The 25429-nt window shown below is 33.5% G+C and overlaps 2 protein-coding genes across 4 annotated transcripts in view; one reads left to right on the top strand and one right to left on the bottom strand.

The window, feature by feature from the left end:
* The window catches only part of LOC127880657 (uncharacterized), a 94953-nt gene that overhangs the window by 19584 nt on the left and 49940 nt on the right, over positions 1 to 25429 (bottom strand). The gene's annotated exons all lie outside the window — the stretch shown is intronic.
* LOC127880656 (uncharacterized) lies at positions 1184 to 23689 on the top strand. Of its 3 annotated transcripts, none has more exons than XM_052427976.1 (9): positions 1184 to 1325; positions 17316 to 17931; positions 18237 to 18314; positions 19130 to 19204; positions 19623 to 19808; positions 20163 to 20375; positions 20518 to 20763; positions 20887 to 20926; positions 21154 to 23689. In XM_052427976.1, the coding sequence occupies exons 1-9, from the start codon at positions 1278 to 1280 to the stop codon at positions 22019 to 22021; spliced, it is 2370 nt and encodes a 789-aa protein (XP_052283936.1). In that variant the 5' UTR covers positions 1184 to 1277; the 3' UTR covers positions 22022 to 23689. The 3 variants fall into 3 exon arrangements, with proteins under 3 accessions (XP_052283936.1, XP_052283937.1, XP_052283938.1); XM_052427977.1 differs by lacking the exon at positions 1184 to 1325 and adding an exon at positions 1719 to 1935 and having other exon boundaries at positions 17305 to 17931; XM_052427978.1 differs by lacking the exon at positions 1184 to 1325 and adding an exon at positions 8344 to 8502.

The raw sequence follows: 25429 nt of genomic DNA, 5'->3' as shown, positions 1-25429 counted from the left end.
TAATTTATTATCCAGACTAACATATCAGGGTAATCACTTTTAGGAGAGGAATCATTTTCAGAAACATTTTCAGAATTCAGAAGAATTATTAACCCATTTATGCCTAGTGGACTCTCCCATCCTTTTAAATTGGATCAATTTAGTTCAAAAAGTAGGGATATTTAGTATATTTATTTATATATTTATAATATTTATTACATAAATTTCTTTAAGCAAACACCGCAGACCCTGATGAGACGCCGCATCATGCGGCGTCTCATCTTGGTCAACGCTGTTTGCCAAGGCCTTTTTTCTAGACACTAGGCATAAATTGGGTTAAGTATACCCCCTATTCTTTTATTTCAGACAAGTAAACACTTGCCTATACAATACAGGACAACACCTACAGCCCGATATAAAACATACTTATTTAACATGGGCAAATGTCTGTTTAACACTTGTGTATCAATAATATATTCTTTGGCTTTATATTGATCTTCGTTTTATCCAATCGAGGTATTTTTATCAAACGGTTGAAAACACTCAGTGTGACCTCTCTTTTTGGGATCTTCCGACTATTGCGCGATAGGCATGTGTTTTTATTACACATTGAAATCTAAATTGACTAATTCATAAATTAAATGATAAAATTGTAACAACAGCAAGCATTGAATTACGCAATAAAATACATTCCATCGACCTAACGTATAATAAAACTTAAGACCCACGGAAAAATACACACTAGAAGGTTCGCACTTTAGTGGCACTTGGTTATCAAGTATTATATCAAATACATTAAACTTTATCAGATTCTATATTATTTCAGTCAACGATTAAGTTAAGAGTTTAGTTTCATATTGAAAAGTTTGTTTTAAAGAAGAATTGTAATAACTCTTACGTACCTAGTACTTATTACTGAGATCAAAATATTGTGTGTGTTTTTACATAATTATATTATTTAAATCGTTTGACCATTGCTAATATCCATAACATTTGCGATGAATCAGCATGTGGCCATCATTCGCGGCTTATCGAGAAGTCCACGAGTACTAGATAATTATATTGATGGGACATCAAGACTTGCGATTAGAACGCTCGTCTGCATGTCTCCAAACATGCGCTTATTCGGTATGATAAGAAAGATATTGCTATAATAACAGATAATAAACAATTTTAAACAACTACACGGAAAAGATGTAGGCAAACTTAAACAACTTTTTATACCTGTTCACGGAAGTCGAAAATATTCAGCGATAATTAAGCTTTTATCAAACGGGCACTTTCCACAAGTGTCGTATATGTATTTGTTTGTTTGGATTTCCCATCGTAATAGTCAGTTCCATAAGGTATGTATGATATAACATTTGAAGTTAATAATTGCAGAACTAATAAATCTAGGGATGAAAAATTTATGTGGCTGTTCATTAATAAACGATCTTTCAAAAGTTTCAACCCATGTTTTTCAATGAGTTAGTAAGCGATCTTGTTGGGAGCTAATTGGAAAATTATCTAAACGATTGTTATAAAAGTATTGGAAAAATAACAGCGAGTTTCCAATTATATTATCACACATGTTAAAACCACACAAAATATGATTGTGCAAACACTTTGATTTATCATGCAACTGTCTTGACAACGATCCGATAATACCTTTATGATATCTTGCGTGCTGTTGGGACATTGGTCGGTATCTCCCTTGTATACTGATAACCACGTCCGTCCACTTTACTCATCAAATGTTTCATTTGTCAGTGCAGAATAAAACATAAAATCCAAGTACTTGTGCGGAGATGTAAGTAACGCATTAGACGCTATCAACTTTTACCAGTCATTAAACAGCAGATCAAGTGGCAGCTCTAGACCTCGTTTTCAGACAAGTTGTACAGCACTGTTGAAACCCAATTGCGCAGTTAAATGCTGTATACCATGCTGCGAGCAGGAAAGGGATATTACATGCTTTGTGTCAGGCGAGTACCCTGGTATTTCAATATATACTTTGAACGTAACACGAAACAATAGGTGAATTTGTTTGCATTTTATTTCATTAACAAGACGAATTGACATTACGTATTTTATTTACAAACAAATCAACATCAACTTATTTTTTTTGTAATAATTATTTATCATTTATATTACAAATCAATTCGATTTAGCCAATTGTATGTTGATTTTCAAAACCCGTTCAGTTACCAGCCTGTTTGCAATAAATACTGAGTTAACAGTCAGACAAGAAGTAAACACACTTTACATAATGTTATTAATATAGCTACCATAAACCAAGTGCAACTCCAGTTTCACCGGCAGGTGCAAAATAGTATTAAAGTATTAAAAACAGCCTCTATACATTTGAAATATGACAGCTTTAAAGAGATTTTTTCACGGTTTGGTAAATTGACAACATTGAAAAAAGCTGTTTCAGATTCGCAAATTTTCGTTTTAGTTATGATATTTGTGAGGAAACAGTATTACTGAACATTTACCATAGTCCAATATAGTCATTATATGTATCTTTTGACGATTTAAAAACCTAAAAATTATAAAGCGTTGCAACGCGAAACGATTGAATAATTTGGAGAGTTCTGTTGTTGTCGTTTAAATTTACGAAACTACGAAGATTGCTTATATAAGGTATAAAATACTTAAACTGTGTATACATGGCGGAATAGCCGAGAGGGCTAATGCGTTTTTACTTCAGACTAACTCCAGGACTCAGGGGGTCACTGGTTCGAGCCCTGGTACCGGCTTCTTTTTTTCCTTTTTTTAATTTTATTCTTGGTTTTTTACTGGAGCTTTTAAGATCCAATGTTAACATTTATCAATATAAAGCATTTAATGACAAACTTCAAAATATGCCAAAATCTGCGAAAAGGCCCCTTTAAAGAATTGTACCGAGATTTGATATATAAATTATCTACCGTACGTCTCCATTATTTATATATAATCGATGCAATAGGACCAAAACAGATTACTGCGTAAAGTCAACCTTTTCGAAGGGTCAAACATGGAATTGTGTATCACTTTCTTGACAAGGAATATAGATATCAACTTCTGGTGATGTCCAATGATAAAGACCTTGTTTCATGTTAATGCATGCATGTCGGAGTTCTACGCTTACAAAGTATAGGGAATAATATGAATAATACTGAAGGTATGTTAATCAAATTTGTTGAAAATCAATCGCAAAAATAAAACATGCAAATTGTACTTTCGGTTAATCTAACCTAAAATAATGGTGAATCATATATAAAACGTATTATTAAACGCGATAATCGGTACAGTTGGAATGTATATTAGTATTTTAGGAGGAAACAACACAGCAATATCAGACATGCAGATATATATTATAAAACGGTTTCAAACAAAACATATTGTCAAGAGATAAAACTAACACAACTACCGGCATAAATACGGAGACCTCGTTTGCATTTCTTCATAGACTTAATACAAGTTTTCAAACTTGGTTCGTTTGTCGCTGCATAAAAAGTCTGTAAGGAAGGCTGATCGTAAGATAAGTAACATAGTTGCTTATAGATAAAACGCGTCACGTGTAGCATGAAAATACACTATGAATTTATATCAATAATGGCAATAGGGCCGTATCTGTTCCGTGTCATAAAATATTAAACGCGTGAAACGGAATATATATTAATAGGAAATTATATCTTTATTACCCGCAGAGATTCCCGGCATGTAAATAGTGGCGTTTAGAACTTTAAGGTGTTCTATTTACACTCTTGGAAGTGCATAAATTAACGTTATGGTATACACATCTATATCAATTATCTTATTTCTTTGTGTAAGTTGTCTGAAAGAAAATACGCTTCAATAAAAAAGTGACAGTTCGATTTTTCAAATCAGGAATTAAAACGACACGTGTATTAACTGACAATTGATAAGTTTGTTTTTTTAGACGAAGTATTGATTTATCATATAACCTTTATTAATTATTTCTTATTGCGTACTTATAGTTGTGTATGATGAAACATTCGAATTTTTATTCATTTTTTCGAAGAAATGTATAATGGTAAAATATACAAAGCAAATTGGATTTCACTATGACTACTTAAAACTTGAAGTATGAAAAATCCGAAAAAAACTCAGTCTGGTGTTATGTTTTACAGAGCGTTGCAGGTCTTTTTTGCTGGTGGTAATTGAAGGTGTTTACATGTATTTATAAGTTGAATAAGTCTACCTGTACGTGATCTTATTTAACTTACTTCATCAGACTTAAACATAAATAAGAACTGTTAATTCATGTGGACGCGGTCAATCCGTGGATGAACTAGTTTCATTTCAGGTACGTTCTATTAATAAATACATGCTAAATAAAGCGTTCTGATTAATTATTAACATAATATTTGTAAATGATTTATCAAATCGTTAAGCATTCGGTTCTAAAACAAATTCAAAGTGTAATTTCATTTTATTATTAAAGAGAACAAAGTTTGTTTTACTGTTTCATAATAACCATTATACATAATTTAAACTTAATGTGTTAACTTAAAATTTTTGAAAATGAGTCTTTGAAAGCATACACGTGGGAAAATTTAAGTCATATTTTAAAGAAATTGCAGTAAAAATTAACGGTAAGTAAACATACATTTTTAAGGAACCGTTTTGTTAGTTTGAAATCTTCATAATTTGGAAACCTCAGTGGAAACTGTCACATTACGATTCTACTAATGTAAATAGTGTACTTTTTGCGAACCATTAGAAATAAAAACGGGACATTTTACAGCTTAACATGTTTCGTATGATATTGTGTTTTTTGCAATAACATGCTAAAAAGGAGCTGTTCACAATAAACGGCGACCTTCTTCATTTCATTAGGTGTAAACTGTCACAATTTAGGTAATACGCTCATATTATGAGGGTTTATAGCAACACTTTGAAATAAGAGTCGCCAAACATTGAATGACTCGATCTCTCAACCCTCAATAGGCTAATCCATAGAGAATAACCTTTTACCGCTGTATTGTTTTCAAAAAAATCAATTAAGGCTTAAAATTGGTATTATAATAAGATAGGCCAGTAACCGGTGTATCATTCCTAAAAAATATATACATATAATAGCTACGACACTACGTGTTTAACTGACATGACTATGATGGATAAAGATTGACGTTTTAATAATATAACATAAGCCCCTGCAACTAATATGTGTTAAATGTGTATTTATAAGACTTGTGTTTATTTTGTTAATGCATTTAATGTACCCTATAGTAGTATTAAATTGTGTGTTTTATCACATGCCATACCATGTTTCCCATGTAATATAACCATTACGAATATTTTTATGTTACACATGTGTCATATACTTTTTACGCGTTTTCATCGGCCTAGTTTTCGTTCGATTGACCAATCGCATTTTGTTAATTTGCCGAAATGATGTTGCAACGTCAAATGGCGTCACGAAATGTAAACAACATTCGGGATTTATCATTATGTTTGCGTAAATATTTATTTAATTTGCTCATTTAAAAGCATGTGATAAAAAAGATTTGACATTCGTTGTAACTTCAAACCATATTTTATTAAACTCGTCCAGGAAATTCGTTAGTAAGCTCGCTTACTAACAAAATTTCTGAACTCATTTAATAAAATATGGTATGTTATGACAACTCGTGCCAGATCCTATATGTATTGAATATGATTCACGTTTACAGAAAATGATGGCTTTATAGTAAATTTGGATGAATATTACGTACGTTCAAACATTGACTGGTATAAACTACTATATATATGCAGATATTACATAAAATAACTTGTTCACAGATATCCGAAAAATAACATGAAACGATTATACTTAAAAAATATAATTTTTTGAAATAAATAGTTATAATAACACGAAAAAAAGTTTAATAAGATACCACTTAGATAATCAAACTTTTGATATGAATAAGGCTATTTTAAAAGTCACGAGCATAACACATTGATTGTATTACTTGTCGATGAAAAGCGTGACGAACATTTAATATTTTTATCTATTTCGATTGATGATTAGCCATTTAAGAACCGAAATGTCAACATTTCTCTAAAACAGGGCTGTGTTGTTTTGCTTGTTAAGAGACCGCTACAATAGCCCCATTTCATTATCCGCAAGCACATGATACTACAATCGTTCCAACGGAATGCATTGCCTTTAAGTTTCATTACACGTTAAGCATCTCATTCAGTGACTATACATTTAGACTAATGTTTAAAATGCTCATACTGTTCGTGAGCGTAAATAATCAAGTAGAGTTTCAATAGTTTGTTTGTTTAATTTTTTTTTTTAAACACACACACACACGCACACACACGCACGCACACACACACACACACACACACACACACACACACACACACACACACACACACACACACACACACACACACACACACACACACACACACACACACACACACACACACACACACACACACACACACACACACACACACACACACACACACACACACACACCACACACACACACACACACACACACACACACACACACACACACACACACACACACACACACACACACACACACATACACACACACACACACACACACACACACACACACACACACACACACAAACACACACACACACACACACACACACACACACACACACACACACACACACACACACACACACACACACACACACACACACGCACACACACGCACATACAACTTGCAGAAATGGGGCCGAGATAAAACTAACGCGTTACAGCGATTTACATATATTTTACTTTTCAAACGTCGACATTTGACCAGTGCATATTTTTGTCAGTCTCACAGTCGGTCAAGAGGATGATTTTGAGCATAAAACTGTCCCTTCAAATATTTCGCAACAAAATTACATACTACGTTCGATGTTTACGTGTTCACGCACATACATGCTTTATATTAAGCGGAGTCGACCGCGGCGAATAGAAACTAGAAATGGCGCGGCAGAGGCCGACGCGTATCCCCACGCCGCATGTTTGACCCAAGGGCGCCCCAGGGTTGATCATGGGGCCATGCATAGTTGAGATTGACTGTATTGTCATAAGAGAAGTTCAGTATCAATTAGAAGTGAATGGGTGTAAAAATAAAGAAGTTATAGTAAAAGGCAATTTTGGGAGGGTGTGGCCTATGTGGGCGGGGTGCCCCAGGGTTGGTAATGGGGCCATGCATAGTTGAGATTGACCGTATTGTCATAAGAGAGGTTCAGTATCAATTTGAAGTGAATCAGTGTATTAATGAAGAAATTATAGTAAAAGGCAATTTTGGGCGGGTGTGGTCTATGTGGGCGTGGCGCCCCAGGGTTGGCAACGGGGCATGCATAGTTGAGTTTGACCGTTTTGTCATAAGAGAGGTTCAGTATCAATTTGAAGTGAATCAGTGTAGAAATGAAGAAGTTAATGTAAAATAACCTAAAAAAAAATTATAGTAAATGGAATTTTTTGGTGGGTGTGGCCTATGTGGGCGGGCGCCCCAGGGTTGGGATTGGGGCCATGCATAGTTGAGATTGACCCTAATGTCATAACAAAAGTTCAGTATCAATTTGAAGTGAATCCGTGTAGAAATGAAAAAATTATAGTAAATGGAAATTTTTGGTGGGTGTGGCCTATGTGGGCGGGGCGCCCCAGGGTTGGGAATGGGGCCATGCATGGTTGAGATTGACCGTATTGTCATAAGAGAGGTCCAGTATCAATTTGAAGTGAATCGGTGTAGAAATAAAGAAGTAAATGTAAAATAACCTAAAAAAATGAGTGATAATTTCTGACGCGGCCCCACCCCAACCGCTATAACTTTTGACCCAGGGGTCAGATCAAAATTCCAAATAGTGCAGGGTCGCACATATGCTCATAGCTACCATGTGTGTAAGTTTCAAGGTTCTAGTGCTTTTAGTGTAGGAGGAGATAGTGGCCAGGACGGACGGACAGACGGACGGACGGACGGCGGAGATAACCACAATATCCCCACCTTTTTTTCAAAAAGCGTGGGGATAACAATTATGACGATCACATTCGATCGAACAATTACTGTGCAATTATTCAAAGCAGCTACTGTACAATTATTAAATGCATCCTACATCTTAGGTTTACCAATTTTAACACTCTTTATGCAGCGTAATAATACAATACACACACTGCATCGTAATTTAAGAGCGCACTCGTTTTTCAACAGCGCTGTTAAATGCATGTGAAAAGCAGGCCGCAAGTTATAACTTGATATCATCTGCAATACAGAAATGCATGATTGACTTGCTACTTGATATACTTCTATGCAATTATATTTGTTTGCACCGCGGTTGTGCGCACTGAAAAGCTGCGCCTATTCAGATGAGAATCATATGAATTGAGCGGAAATGCATATGTACTTGAATATAAACTGATGTTCGTGTTTAATCTTAGCAACACGACCGCATCGTGAATCTTACAGAAGCAAACGTGCGTTGGATTTATAAAATATTTTCAAATCAGTGATTAAGTATCGATTCAGTGAATTATTAACGGACCTCAAATACGTTTGCTTTTTGGTAAGTTCTAAAAATATTTTTTTTAAATTGAAACAATAGATGCTTTGTGTATCGTTATTATGTATATAACATGTGTGTGGTTAAGCAAACCGCGTCGGTAGTGTGGATGTGCAGGTACAGAAAGTGTTGACAGACATATAACTCTTAGCTCTATTCTACGTTATTGCCGAATAATGTTTGAAGTTTATGTGCCTAAGATTAGGATAATAATTAACGCCATTTTATACTGCATATGTACTTTAAAACGTTTCCTACTTATACTGCGAATACTGTACAAGCAGTTTATATAGCTACATATTTTTGTAATCACTTTTGATGTTTTACCCTGTAAGACATTTCACAAGATAAAAAAGTACAAACGAACTTAAAAAACGTTTATTGTTAGCTGTTGGTTTTGGTGCGATTGCAGTTAAGGATGGCCACCAAACAATTGTTTTGTCATAGGCTTGGAAAAAAGAGAAAGGGATTACAAGTTATTCTTAAATATGTTTTTTAGTAATATTGTGATAGTGATACCAACTTTGGTTGATGTATTAAACAGTGAAAATATAATTAATAAGTTTATATTTATACAAGCAGTTTATATAGCTACATATTTTTGTAATCACTTTTGATGTTTTACACTGTAAGACATTTCACAAGATAAAAAAGTACAAACGAACTTAAAAAACGTTTATTGTTAGCTGTTGGTTTTGGTGCGATTGCAGTTAAGGATGGCCACCAAACAATTGTTTTGTCATAGGCTTGGAAAAAAGAGAAAGGGATTACAAGTTATTCTTAAATATGTTTTTTAGTAATATTGTGATAGTGACACCAACTTTGGTTGATGTATTAAACAGTGAAAATATAATTAATAAGTTTATATTTATAGATGATAGCTGTTAAAAGTTTACATAAAAACAATCTTTTGTCTAGCATATATTGATTTTGTAATGCTATTTATATGTTAACGTCATAGCAAATAATCGCGGTTATATTGAATAATTTAAAAGCTGTCACAGTTTGAAACCGCGGTTTCAAATTATTACGGTTGGTATATTTTCATTCCTTCTTTAACATTCATTTCCGTCGGACTTTGATCAAAATTCAAAATTCGCATCACACAATCAGTCTTTATGACAATGTTTATTATAAACAATGTAGATTATAAACCCAAATATTCAGAATTCTAATTATACAATATTTCAAAATTATTAAAGATAAATAATTGGCGATTTTAATTATTCTGGTAAAGTTAAACACAACTACGTTTACAAGCATTCCGGTATTTTGATAACATCGAAATAAACTATAAACCAGTAGGCGTTCAGTAAGACGAGATTTTATTTGTCAACATGACTATACGCGTATTTATAACTGTATGTAATGTGAAATCTAACCCCGATTACAATGAGCTGTCATACATTTAGAACCGTGGTCATAAAATAATGACCGCAGAAACCATTTTACGACATTTTAAGCTATAGAGCTTGTATTACCGTGTTTTCGAAAACACACAGGTAAACGTTTGATATAAAGCAAAAGCCTGTTGCATTTTAAGTTTTTACAAAAAAACGAACACATAATTATAAAGTTTATTGTGATAAACGTCATACAACGTCATCAAAAGATATAGTACTAACTTGTAAAGTGAAACACGTATGAATGCATGATTTCATATCCAAACACGCGTTATTTAAATGAAACACAATCTACGATAACTATTCTAAAATGATACATTATATTCATTTTTTTACATTCATTATACAATTTTAAAACCATCTCTACTATAAATTACTAGTTTTATTTCAATATTGTTTTCATATATAACTTAAATTATTAGACAAACGAAAAGAACATGGCTACATATTTCAGAATCGAATAATCATGCAAAGTAGCATACATGCAATAATGAGGAAATACATATCTTTAAAACTAAACGTCTCTGCTATTTAATTAATTACATATCCTTAAATGGAAATAGTGATTTTTTCATTTAATACCAAACTCTTGCAATAATTCATCACTTTGTTGGCAATGAATTAAGAGCACTGAATAAAATCGATGCAGTAAAACAGAAATGACATACTTTGAATGTGCATAATAGATAAAGCATGTGAATACAGACGATTGTTTGCGCGGTTTCGTGTATCTCTTCCGTATCATTAATGAAACAATTATCAACCACGTCCGATTCAGATTGATCTGTATCTAAAATCGTTAGATATTGTTTAGTATTTGTGTTTCCTAAATGTATTCTGTCGTTACCAAACAATTGCGAAACCGTTCAAACAATCTAACAGTGTAAATTCGTCAACTATATTTTGCATAGGTATGCAGATAGTGTATTAATGTCATGGTAAACTTGAAATAACTGTTGCTTTATGATTGAAGTTATTTTATTGTATCATTGTTTGTGTGTTATCATGTAAATGATATGTCGTTCTGTCAATGGTTCATTTAGCCAATTGGAATAGATCCCTCGTGGTTTTGTTTATTAAAGTCAAACTGATACTTTCAAAATGTAAACACTTCAAATCGTATCCTATTTCTCGTATCGTGTATTTCGTGTATTTCTAGCTAAAACGGTAGCAATAATTCCTTCTCTCTTCCCTAATTATGTCCCTATGATTTCATAATTAATTATTTCATAATTATTAAGCTAATGCCATTAAGCGTGTTTAGAAAAGGAAACTGTTTACTAGTAATTGCTTCACAAAACAATGAACATTTGGGTACATAACTTCAAACATGTTTTTATTTTCAAAATAAACTTCATAAACTATAAAATACTTTATTTAACAAGAGCTGTCTCCATAGGATGACATATGAATCCGAAAAACGCGTTGATAAATTTGTAAGACAGCTAAATAACAGAACAAATTTTCGAAACCTTAATGCCGACCCTAACATCAAGGTCATGGTCACAATGGTCAAGATTTGTGTGTGTCTGGAAAGGTCTTTTCCATATAGTCATGCATACCAAATGTGAAGGTTATTCTTCAAGATACATAGAGTTATATTAGCATTCTACAAAACCTAAACGCAGATCTCAAAACTTAAAAACAGGCCAAAGGGTTAAGGTAAAATGGGTAAAAATGTGTTAGAGTATGGAAAGTCTTTGTTAGAATAGGTTGCTAGTAATAGACTTAGCGGCAGTCATGTTATAAACAAGGGGATTGTTCACGGCATTGGTAGAATATACTTTTAATAGATTCATCTTTTTTAAGTTGGATTCTCCTTAATTTTTTGCTACTGAATATTAAAATCACTTAATTTCAATGTAACAATTTGTTGCTAAGTTTATCTTGAACAAATATCTTTTGCAATATGTTTATAAATCATAAAATGATGTCATTCATTTTTTTTGATAAATAGGGCCTATAGTAAAACAAGAATTTTGAGAATGTTAACATACAAGAAATATAAACAAACACACTTGAGTGTTCTTCTTGTGTTAATGATGTATAAAAATGAGTTAAATTAATATATATAATTTGTTTTCCTTTCAATATCTTGCGTTTTACATCTTTAGTTCAATGCTATTTCAATTAACTGAACAGCGTGACAAACATAATAAAGCATAATATGCATATGAATCTGATTATACACAGATCCACTATCATATAAATCAAATCATGTTTGTCTATTTTCATGTTCGAAAGATCCTCTTTTAACTTTGCAAACAGAAACACTGATTTCCGTGACACAAATTATCTGTGCACATTTCAAAACAAAATATGTGTTTCTTGTATCTAAAACGTAGTCTTTTTCGTTGACAAACACATTTCATTATTCCTATCAAACTACATGTTGTCAGTCGTTAATTCGATTGATATTTGTCATTTCATAATCTTAATGTTCGCTTCACAGCGGCGCCATTTGCATACGAAATACCAAACACATTTTATGAAACCGATTTTAATTGGAAGATTGGGAAACGACAGCCAATTATATCGCTCGTTTTAAAAATGCTTAGGCAGAATCTACCAGTGTAAAATGCGGAGAGATTTCGCAGGCCGCGGATATATTAAGCATATGTTCATTTTTGTGACCCCCGGGGCAGGGTTAAATTTGACCCCAGGGGCATAATTTGAACAAACTAAGTAGAGAACTATTAGATGTAACTACATTCCGAATTTGGTAGCCCTAGGCCCTACGGTTATGGACATGAAGATTTTTATAGTTTGCACAAAATAGGCTTTATATAAGCATATGTTCAATTTTTTTTTAACCCGGGGCAGGGGCAAATTTGACCCTAGGGGCATAATTTGAAAAAAAAATGGTAGCGGACTATTAGATGTCTCTACATACCCAATTTGATAACCCTAGGCCCAATGGTTATGGTCGAAAAGATTTTGAAAGTTTTCACAAAATAGGCCTTATATAAGCAAAATTTCCATTTTGTGACCCCCGGGGCGGGGTCAAATTTGACCCCAGGGGCATAATTTGAACAATTTTGAAAGAGGTTCACCGCCAAACTACGATTGCTTTGCTTATTTGTTATACTTTGTCTTTTTTGCGCCCCGGCCATCAGGGAACAAGTCATATTCACAGACTGGTTTACCACAAATTGCGATCATTTGTTCCAAACACAATTATTGTAAATACAACCCGAATAAAATGTATTGCATGAATCCCGATTTCTGTCGAGTGTTTTTGCTGCAAACTTGTCGAGATCGTATTGTTAATATTATCATCACAAATCAGTGAATGCTTGTTTAAAGAGATCTGGAAAACATTTTAGTCGGCATCTGTATTATCACGGTATCGCTAAACCTGCGGTATGTTTATACAACCCCTTAACAGGCTGTTAAAATGTCAGATTTTGTGACCCAATTTCTATTCGCTCTATAAGAGCAGTTCACATGTGGTAAGCAATAGTGTGGTACGTTGTGGGTGTAATCCAACACCCATCAGAAATACGTTTATTTACAAAATGTATCAATATTCCGATTTTTGTTTAGTATTTTACCTTATTTTCAACTTGTTTACATTCCGTCTGCTCGCACTGTGTCGATCTCCTGATAGGTTACGAATCACTACATAAAAATTATGCATACAGCAGCTTAATTAAATACTGTTGGATTTTCATAACACAATATTCCAGATTGTTCAAAATAAACAAAACACATGACATTTATGACACGTCTGCATAATGTATCAAATTTTAAGATTCGTTTTAGTTTTCCACTTATAGCTGTTCTGCAAAGCGATTGGCATCACACAAGCAATTCTGTTGAGCAAAACTGACAGTTTTCGTGCCCATAAATCAACAAATGAGAGATTCATGGAATATCAAAGTTTCACAGGAATAAAGTTATGTGCCACGATGATCTTATCGATTGGTTCTGTTGGTTTATGGTTTAATTCGATGAAACATTTGTGAACGTTTATGAACTTTAAAGAAGTTATATCTGTCTGTCAGTATATACATATCAGCATTGGAATTATAAAGATCGGATATGCAAACATTGTCCACAGGTTGTAATCATTTGAAGACAATTAACATTGTGAAGAAAAAAAAAATGTCCCGTTCAAAGTTAGTCTGTTTTTTTACCAGTTGCTGCATATAAATGTTAATCTAGAAATAAAAAACTTGCCACAATTGTGTAAAAGCACTTAGCGCCTAGACTACCTATTGTGATCATTTTTAGTAAGACGGTCTACAGAAGCAACTTGCTTGTTTAATTAATTCATTAAAATAATTTGCTGTTTATTGTGTAATTAATAAATTGGCTGTTATTTTTTGTGCAATGATACAGTTATAAAGATATAGTACCACAGCAGCATTGTTTATTTTTCTAAGGGTAATACACTTTTACTTATACGATTGTGTATTGAACAAACTGCATACTATGCTGTATTATAGTTGTTTTTCTTACATGCAATAAATGGTTTATTATAAAAACTTCATTGATTTCACAGTTTAAAAAAAGATAATATCACTTTGTAAGCACATGAACGTAAATATTCTTGTCAGTTGAATGCAGTGTTTTAGTATTTTTTACTGTTTTATTACTCTTTTACGTTCAAATAAATAAAGTGAAGTGTTTTGTATCGACATGAATTACCATAAAAGTGTGTATATACTGAATTTATGTACTAAATATATTAACAGCATTCACTTGCGTCTGCTAGCTGCTAAGTCTAGAAAGACGATGACTGACATAAATAAGCTCATACGATAACTGATATATCTATGTTTGTTGCGTGTGTTATTAGAATGTATACATACAAAACATATGGATGGTATACCATAATGTGTTTTTTTTTAATTCAAATCTTCAATGTACAGCTTCTAACTAAGCGTATGCAGTTAAGACCGTGATTAATGAATTGCAACACAATTTTTAGAGGCGATAGAATTTAAACTAGGCGACATCTTTTGCAACAAAAAATTAAAACCCCGAAATATACCTCTATTTATTAAATATTTCAATCGCGTAACACGTATGCTGTCCTTCAGTTCCACATTATGCACAGATACACGATTTATCCTGACAATCAAAGTTAATTTGAAAATAAAACACATTTTTATAATCCATGTTCAATCAGTTAATGTTATTCAATAGCTTAAGCCAGCTTTAGAGGAATTGCGACATGATACACCACCTGTTTACTGGGTAAGACCAGTATTTGGTTTCAAAAGGGTGGTCTAAAGCACGCTAACAGTTAACAATACTGAGACCTCCGAGTCGCTAAGCGGAAACCATATTCACTATTCTGCAGCCAGAAAACTACCTGAATTTTGAATTCTAGAGGCTAAACAAGAACACAATTATAAAATATTAGATCTAAAAGCTTGGCAGATGTAATACGCTTTATCAAGCAAAAAAGAGAATTTTTATGATTTTTTAGTTTTAATTGAACCAGTTATACAGTTGTGTTAACAACAATATTCATATCTTTCATTACAATGCATGGTTATCAAATAAGTTTTTGAAAGTAAATTAGGAAGCACCCATTATCAAATTAGCATTGACTTCCATTTAGTGTGCCTCAGAAAGTTGTAATCCGTTTGCGGTTGTTACTTGTAACTCATTTAGTTATTATATTGAAATTTAATTGAATTTTTAATCGCCTTATTGCTTATATTGAAATACGAAGATTTGAGAATATTTTCACTTGCGTGTGCCTTTTAACGATTTAAACTTCCAATCTCGCTTTAAAAAAAACCATTTTACTGCTTAATGGCTGTAACAATTTCATTTAATTGAAACAGTTAAATTCGCATTATGTTATGTTACTTAAGATAGAGATACGCTTTGACTTCAAACAACCTGATAGCGGCTTCATTTTTCGACGAGGATGTGAATGTTAAATACAGTGGCATATAGGTGACATTCACTCCTATTTTTTAAAATTGCACTCCTCTTTTTTTCTATCTTGTGGCCACGCATTACTTAGTCGAGGCCACGAGATAGAAAAAAGAGGATTGTAAAACTAAATAAAAGAGAAGTGCAATTAAAAAGGAGCGGTGCAGTAAATAAAGGAATGGTGCATTAAACAACAGAGGAGAGAATTTTAGCTATCACGAGATCCCGACTGAGCTTACTTGTGACAACAAGTTAGTCAAACAATCAAATTGTTCCAAAGGGTCGTCCATTGTGATATTCATACAAAGGGAAGTCATTTTCACAGAAAAAGTTCGCTTTGGCCAAGTATACAGGTGCGCACAGAATATTTGCATAATGTTACGCAAAATTCGTTTTGCGGACTAACTCGTCCCATCGAGATAGCTAAATTTGTCTCCTCTTTTGTTTAATGCACCCCATCTTTATTTACTGCACCGCTATTTTTTTTTATTGAACTCCTTTTTTATTGAGGTTTACACTCCTCTTTTTTCTATCTCGTAGCGTCGACTTAGTAACTCGAAACCACAACATATCTAACTCGTGGCCATGTGATGCTACTACGCTTTTTGTTAAGACGAGATTTACTGTGTACATTTTGTTGTTTCTTTTCATTATGCATGAATATTTCTATTGAGTAGTTAAATGGTAATTATATTGAACTTTTTTTCATTGCTACGGAATTTTAATCGCGAAACTATATAGTCGTTTTTATAAACATTTTCTGCTTTATGAAAAAGTCTGGGCAAAATAAAAGGTTTCGGGCGAAACAGAAACCAAATTAACGCCCCAGCTGCGTATAGCTAAATTGTTCTACAGTATTGACCCCAGTTTGACGCCGGTTTGTGCGATTGTTATGTAGGAGTGTGTCTCGATGTGCATTGTTTTTTTCTGTCTCTCTAGTCGAAAATGTTTTACTTCCCATTTGTAAATGACCGCATTGTATAGTATGTTTCGCTCCTGCTGATGCAGCTGGTAGTTCACTTTCAGTGTATTTGTACCTACACGGCGCTGACCCGATCTTTATTCATTGTTTTGTTTTTTGTAGTGATGTTGGTAATGTCCTGTATTGTGTTATAATTTCGCTTGTCTAAAACAAAGGATACTCGGGTCTAAATCGTATTCTTCATCTGTCACATTGAAGATGAACCGATTCTGTGTACACATTTACCCTAATCGACGAAGCACGTCAATTTTAGTTGTTTCAGAAAACGTCTATAATAGCGAAAAAACATATGAATTGAAAGTCACAGCGCCACGTTGATATGGTACTAAGACACGAGAACTATTTACAAGCTAGTGTAAAAACCCTACAGTAAATTAATGCTAACAATGAAATGATAATGTGCTTAGTGACTAGATGGCGTAATTGTTGTTTTTGAATGTGCATTTGTGGGATTTGTTTTTTATTTGAGTTAGGGATTTCGTTATCTGCTTTACCGACCTAACATATTTAAACGACAAACACATTTTTTTCAGGTACTCAGTATCACAATGGCGCATGGGGCAGACGCAAAAGTGTTTATCCTTGTCGATTTACATTTAAGAATTTCTAAAAAAGTTCTTCTTTCCTTGCTCCAATTTGCTGTCGCGGAAAGCAAACCTAGAGATACATCTACCGAAAATTGGACAGTCGACCATTATGTTAACACGTACCTGGGCAAAATAGCAAGCACGATAACTGGCCAGAAAAATATTAAACTGTTTGTACCCGGTTTCGGTGTGAAAACGGATCCTTCCATATGGCCATTATATTTGGTGACGTTTGTAATCGTAGACATTGCTGACGAAAGAGTCGTGTCTACTGACATCAAAGACAAGGTTCAACAAATGACAAGACATAGAACTGAACTATACAATTCTATGTGGGATATCTCAAATATCTTTTTTGACAACCACGTAAGGGAGCTTCGGATTTTAATGGAAGACATTTGTCAATATATCCAGAAGACGAACATGAACAGTGAAATAGAGAGAGAGATAGAGGACATTATACGAGGCAATTTTCTTCACGATCAACACATGATCAACATCTTCCATGAGAATATGGAAATGGAAAAGTCGTATCGAGAGAACATTAATCACTTCACCGCTGGTAAATGAAACATAACCCAATCTTTGACTTATCCGAAAACAAATCTTAAATCATGCATTATTTGCAATACATAAGTTTTAAATGGATTTATAAAATCTGAATTAATACTGTTTGGCTATTTTGTAAATTATAGTATAAAAAGTAACCTTTCAACACTGAAAATTCTATTGAAACTATGCAGCAAAAGCAAAATATATAACAAATCCTATCCTATCATGTCATATCATATTCAATATGCTATCACATTTATTGTTCGCGAAAATTAAATAGCCTATAAACCTATGTTACTCATATAATATCCTTAGATGAGCTTAACTACCACAATAGAATGGAACAGGTCATCAGTATCCTAGAACAAAATCATCTTGATGATTTGACCAGAGGTATGTCATTCCTTATTTTTTCTTACCGAGTGCTTATTTCCATCGATGTAGTCGGGTAAACTTGTGAACAAAATTGCGTCACCTTAATTCTACACATGATTGATTAAGTCCGAATGCAAATTATTTTTTTTAACTTTCACGTCTGGCTATAAGTATTAACAGACTATAAACTATTTATATAAATAACATAGATGTAAAAGATTGTCAAGGTTGGTAAAGTCAGTACACGCTTTTATTTTTTTTAAGTTTTATTAATAGCTACTTCGTTACAAATTTAAGCATTAAATAGTAATTTGTTTATGGTGAAACAATTTATGACTTGTGTTATAGAAATATGTTTAGATTAGACGTCAAAGATGTTCATTTCCGTCTAATAACATCAACATTAATAGATCAATAAGGTCAAATATTTCATATTATACAATAGTTTGGTAGCGTAATTCGTGACTATGTTCAACTATTTATATTTGAAAGAATGTTGTGATAACAGTACAACGTCATCCTAATAAAAACAAGTGTTGCTCCTAAATTTTATTATTATGAAATGTTCACCCGGAACGGGAAACGCATGAAATTATTAGTAGTTTAAAGCAACGATATTACAAACAACGACTCGAAAGTTGAACTCCTAGGTATACTCAACGTCGAGAGCGTATAGCTTTATTTCTTCTTATACACGTGTATTTGTCGTTTAAATTACACGAGGAGTGCGCCGTTTGGGCTTAAACTCGTTTCAGTAAATCGGTAACAACCCCTTTACAGTGTTTCAAATGATGCCGATTTTTGTTATTTTGTTAACATTGTTTTACTAACAGCGCAACAAAGTGGCCATGATCTTACTGAGAGGCATTTACCACCACGAGGACAACATTATCCAGCAAAGTTAATAAGTATGTTGACTGAGAGGGCATTGATAAAGTAAACTGCTATATTTGGTTTTCATATACGAATACATTTATAAAGAATGCAGAACTTAAACGATGCACAATTTGTCATTGAAAATACAAATTAATGCGAAGGTATATAATCAAAATTGAATATAAAACTAATTACATGTCATTAGTTTAAATGACGTTATATAAGAAATATATAAAACATACAGCTTGTATATTACGTTACACAAACTTGATTTGACAAAAAGACAATTTTATACTGGATTGGGCATTTTATGAATGTTCAAAATATAGCGAATTGATTTGATCATTTACCAATCTACCCAAATTAAAATGACACAAAATGATATCCAACGCAATAACGTATATCGTTGAAGTAAGTTTTGCTAACAAAAATATCTACTTCCAACTGCAGATGTAATGCCGATTGTTATTGAGATCGCCGTGACAGGTTGCGGCGATTGGAGGAAACACAGTCGACTCATCAAAGAGTTGACCAATATTATTAACAACACTGACGAACCTGCAGACTATGAGCCGCTGTTCAGAGACAGGAACGCTGTCCGCACCGCTTTCGATCAAGTCTTTTCGCGCTTTGGAGGTGGGTTTGATAATGTTATAATTAGCACACGGGTATTATGTATTACATGGACTTCAAGCAAATGAAGAACTTTCAGTCAAATCTCTCATATGCTTGCCTGAGTATGCCGTTTTAATTTGATAGTCCTCTGGTATCATAATACCTGTCTTCGTATGTTACGTTTAAGCAGTGTATTGAGGTGATGTTATAGAATTCGATTTAAGGCAAACGCTTTGGTCCGTTTGGTTTTTGTTGTTCATCTGTATATTAGCCATGATTTCTGAACTTCCTGCAAGAAGATTCCAAATAAAATTAAATTGTTTCCTCTATACACAATTAATGCAACTAGTTATTTCTCCTTTATATACATTTCAGAATTTCACGCACAATCGGGATGCATACAACTTGTTGTAAGTTCTCGTGAAATCTCAAAATTCTTCTGTCTTTTAAATGAATGTGTCGAAGGGGACCTGACATCCAAGTTGAAGCCAGTTCAAGACATAGTTCGTGGAATTCCAGGTTTTGAACAATTCGAGTACGAGGTCGTTTTGTACAGGGACCATTATACTTGTGTGATGGACAATTTGGGTAATTAAATTGTATTATTGATAACATAACTGGATCGTATATGTAAATATTGATAAGTGCATGCCGGTCATTCATTTATAATTAATTTCACCACAAGGATTGGGAACTTTCATTGTTATAATATCAATTGTATTATTTAAAGCTGGACAACTGTTGAAGGAAATCGAAGCTAAAGGGTTAACATTGAAACCAACACGAAGCGTTAAGGTAGACACGTTTGACCAGGAAACTGTCCGTTTGACAGTAGCCTGTCACTCATTAAGTGATCGCCACGCATGTAGAAACGCCTTCTTGGATGAACGTTTGCAACCGACATTTGATGTTCTTCAACAACAGCTCAAATACGTTTATCCGGACATGTCATTGAGTGCCAGGCTCTTAAGTACCGGTACGTGCAATATTAAATCAATGACATTTAATTATACATAGATAAATGCTATTAATTATCATAGATTCAGTTCCTGACACTTTAAAAGTCGGTATATACTAGTATAAGTATTGTTGTTTGCAGAAGAAGACAGCTGTGCATACCCTAAGAAAACAGTTGTTCGGTAAGCAAACTAGATATATCTGCATCGCAATTAAAAAAAGATAACAATTGAAAGTATACACTTATTTGCGGTATTTTAATACATGGACATGTAGTAATGTTATTCTTTTCCATTGTTAGTGTTACTTTTAAGTTGGGCATTTATACTACACAATGACCTTTTTTTTTTATAAAACATTAAAAAAAGTCCTTCACTTGCTAATGATTTACATGTTATTAAATCTACAGGATGAAACCAAAGGGGACATCGAACAAGACTAATTTCACTTTCTCTAGAGAAATTGACCTTCGTCTTCCATCAGATAGAAAAACGCCATCAGTAACTGCGATTTCTGTGAACGGGTCTGGACGCCTTGTAGCTGCCGATTTAGGCAACACATGTATAAAACTTATAAACACACAGTCCGGTGAATGCATGAGTAGTACTGTATCCACGTGTTGTATTCCTTTATGCAACACAGAGTGTGTAAAAAAATACCGCCCATGGGGTGTAAGTTTTATTGATGAGGATCGCGCGGTAGTATCTGTTCCGGCGGCAGGTAAACTCATCTTCGTCGACACCAGGAACGATCAATTAAGCATTGTCAAAGAGCTGATCAATCAAACGCAATGTCGAGGACTCGCTTTTTGCCGCGGTCGTTTGTATGTTACATACGGGTCACCGGAGAAGAAAGTAAGAATACTGAACACCGACGATACAATCCTGAAAACGTTCTCGAACGAGTACTTTTCTGAACCATGGTATGTAACAGTCAATGGAAACGACATGTCTATATTTGTATCGGAAACATTGACAAAACGTGTCCTCCATTTGGATGACAATGGAATCCTGGTACATATAATGGACTTGAAACAAGTCATTGATGAGCCCCGAGGTCTTTTAATAAAAGACGCATCACGATTGTGGGTGTGTGCCTACAGATTTAACGGTAAAGATTCTATGGCTGAAATCGATTTAGACAAGGCCGAATGTAGTGATGTTGTTGGTGAAGGCATAGAATTCCCAATTGGTATTCAGATAGATAGTAAATCGAGTCTTATTTACGTAAGCATGTGCAAAACCCCCATTCTCCGCGTGCTGAAATACGAAACATGAAATACAAAAATCAAATGTCAATAAACATGGATACCAAATATTCCACTTTGACCTACAATATTAATATTTGACTCTAATGGTATATATGACCTCGATACTCGATCTGTATACGTCTAAATCTATGAGCAACATATTGCTGGACCATGTTTTGTGACATGTGTTAGGAGACATTTACACGTACGTAAGATGACCAACGGCAACAAGATAGCATATCCCAACCTAAGCTTAGGACTTACCGGCAAATTTAACACGAATTTGGATGTAAAAATAATGTGTCCATGCAACTACCAAATCACTTGATATATAACATTGCTGTAATATGAAAAGGCACCTTGCCGCTGCTGATTGAAACCGGGCGATTTATAAACTTAAAGATCGCAGAAAGACTCTGCCTTATGTGTAAAGAACATGTGTAAAGAACCCAATCAGGTTGAAACAGAATACCATTACTTTTTTAATGTAGATTCTACCTTTGTTTAAGATTATCATTTTATAATTGAGTCTCAAGGTTTAAACCAAACATAACTAACATTCCGCATAGCGAGCGGCTAGCATGAATGCTTACTGATAAGAGACGTATACATATGCATTGTTTATTACATATTGCTATACAAAACGCTCTTTATATATATCCAATAAATATTAAAAACACATACATATGTAAAAAATACTACCAATGAATGTAAATTTAGTTTTACCTTTTTTACATGAACTTGCAATACTATGATTGAAAGTACACTTGTTAATAATTGACATTTGTAATTTATCTAAACTATATATGTTAATACATTAAACAATGTCATTCTGTTTATTAGCGTGATTTTTCCTGCACTATATTGATTTGATTTTATGACTACTACCATAACGTGTCAATTAAGTGACTCGTAAGTCATTTATACGACTGGGTAGTACAAGGTTGTATAAATAAATGTTATATTGTCTGTGAATACCAATGATTATCTATGTAGTTTACGTCACTTTAATTACTATGACCATTTTTGCTAGTGTCCTTTCGTCTTTCTCTAGCTTTTCTTTGTTGTCAGACTGTTTGGCATTGGGTAATTTACCATGCATAACATATTTCATAATATACTTAGTTTTTTCTTCTTCTGGTGCTGCTGACGCTATATTTCAATAGTGGTAAAAAACTGGTAACGTTAGTTTCATTTTAACCGTTTATATTTTCTCAATTGCCTAGTGTCCATGTGTGTAGTTTGACCCTTATTGTAATATTATTTGAATTGTGTCATACGGAGTAATGCTCTCTTTTTACAAGGTTTTCATTTCGACATGATATCGTTGTCAGTACACACCCAGTATTTCCGAAACATAATATTGATGGACCGCTTTGATCCTCACTGTTTGTTATTGAGTTATAATATCTGTGTACAGAGTTTCCATTTCGACATGCTTTCGATATCAGTACATACCCCATATTACTGGAACCTTACATGGATGGAGAGCTTTGATCCTCGCTGTTTGTTTTTGTTTAAGTTGAACAATAATGTAATAAACATGAATTAAAACAATTGTTATAATTGCGTACCTTTAGATAATATATATTATTTCTTTGAGTGGAAGTTAAATGCATTTAAAACCACGACTCTTGCAATGTCTAAATTATTAACACATACTCTGGTTAATACTGTATACAACTTCAAATTGTGATTCTTTGTTTGTTATATTGCACGAGCATATATATTTAAGTATTGTTTTATAATTATATTTAACTCCAACAATACATCTGTACTAATGTCACAGTTGTATGCGATAATCGACCATTTGTGCAGGCGTTAGATTTTTGACATGCTCACGGAAGTATCATGGGCGATTTTGTGTTTTTCCTTTTGTCCCTGTTCATGAAACATTAACGGCAATAATCAGTAGATGTGGCAAAGAGATAATGCCGATTCGAAAATATTTATGAACCATATTTCAAGGACTGAACTTCTATACACGTAAACAGGTTATTAATAAATCAAATGGGAATTTTTTATGTCAAATTTCATGTTGACCATTTTCTGGAACAAATATTTTACATTTTCAATAATGCTTCTCTTGTTCCTCAACATAAACCAAATTTCCTAAATACAAAGATTGCGAATACTGATGCAAATTTAACTTACAGATAATTTTAAGGACCTTATTGAGTAAACCATTATACAAGACATAATAACCGTATCGTATTAACAAAGGATTTGTTTTTCTACCGTGCACTTCGATGCATGAGTAAACCAAGTAACATATTGTTACACGTAAATATTTAACCGTATCATTTATTATGTGGTCCTTATTTTATATCCAGGCCATGCGCGATGACTAAAACGTTACCATAATTCACGGGTGATAGTTCAACGCCAATAAAGTCATTATATTGACTGGATATCGATACTCGTGTTTAAAGCGCTCCTCTGCATGACTTGAATCATTAGTATTACTCTACATTATAATGATTGGACAACCCACATCCAAACAGTACCACAGATCAGAAAATATGAAGAGAAGCCGGACATATTAAGTATTAATGATGAGACATTAATCAAACGGACACGTGCAAGGACTGTCAAATACGTATTAGTTTGTTTGATTTTGTAATAGTTTTTGTCTGATCCCAATAAATGAACATTCGATCTAACGTTTGAATTTCGTAATAACCTTGCCGAACTTAATAATCTTATGATAGTTTAAAAATGCAGCTCATTATTTATCAATAATTGCTGTCAATCAATATTAAGTTTTTAATAAAACATGTTATTAAGCGATACTGCGGTAACCTTATTGAAGAATATCCCGGACATTTTTAATAAACATGTAAAACAAATTACTTCTATTGTCCGATCGTTTAATCAAACATGTTAAAACCGCAAATGTATTATTTTTAGAACGCGTTGTGAAAGTTTAAGATTCATTTTAAAACTGTCATGACAACTACTTTATAACACCTATCTGATGTTTGGTGCCAAAATACAGTGCTATAAGAACATCGATGGATATCACAAATTAACTCAGCCCACTTCCTGATATATAAGCACTTTCGCAATACATTTAGATCATACCTTGTGAACACGTCATGCACATTGCAAGTTTAACGTTATTCAGCTTGATTAAAGTTCGGCTTATGCATGAACAAACGCGTCCGTTCCATGGATTAACTAGTTCTGTTTTAATTAAGATCAGATAGAAAATATGCCTGATTATAACCGAGACTCTCCTGTTTACCCTTCGGACACAAACGCCACCGATACCATTATTGTAGGATTTAAGATACGTGGTGTGCAGTCCTAACCTTTAACAAACAAACAAAACATAGTCACCTTCCAAAACAACAAACAACTTAAACACAACTAAGATTATTTCAGATTTGTTTTTATCGTTTTAAATTCAGAATGTTATTTAGGTAGCAATTTT

This window comes from Dreissena polymorpha, chromosome 5 (genome assembly GCF_020536995.1).
Source record: "Dreissena polymorpha isolate Duluth1 chromosome 5, UMN_Dpol_1.0, whole genome shotgun sequence".
Lineage (NCBI taxonomy): Eukaryota > Metazoa > Mollusca > Bivalvia > Myida > Dreissenidae > Dreissena > Dreissena polymorpha.
The sequence above is the reverse complement of the archived record's forward strand: the minus strand, read 5'-3'. Positions and strand labels throughout refer to the sequence as shown.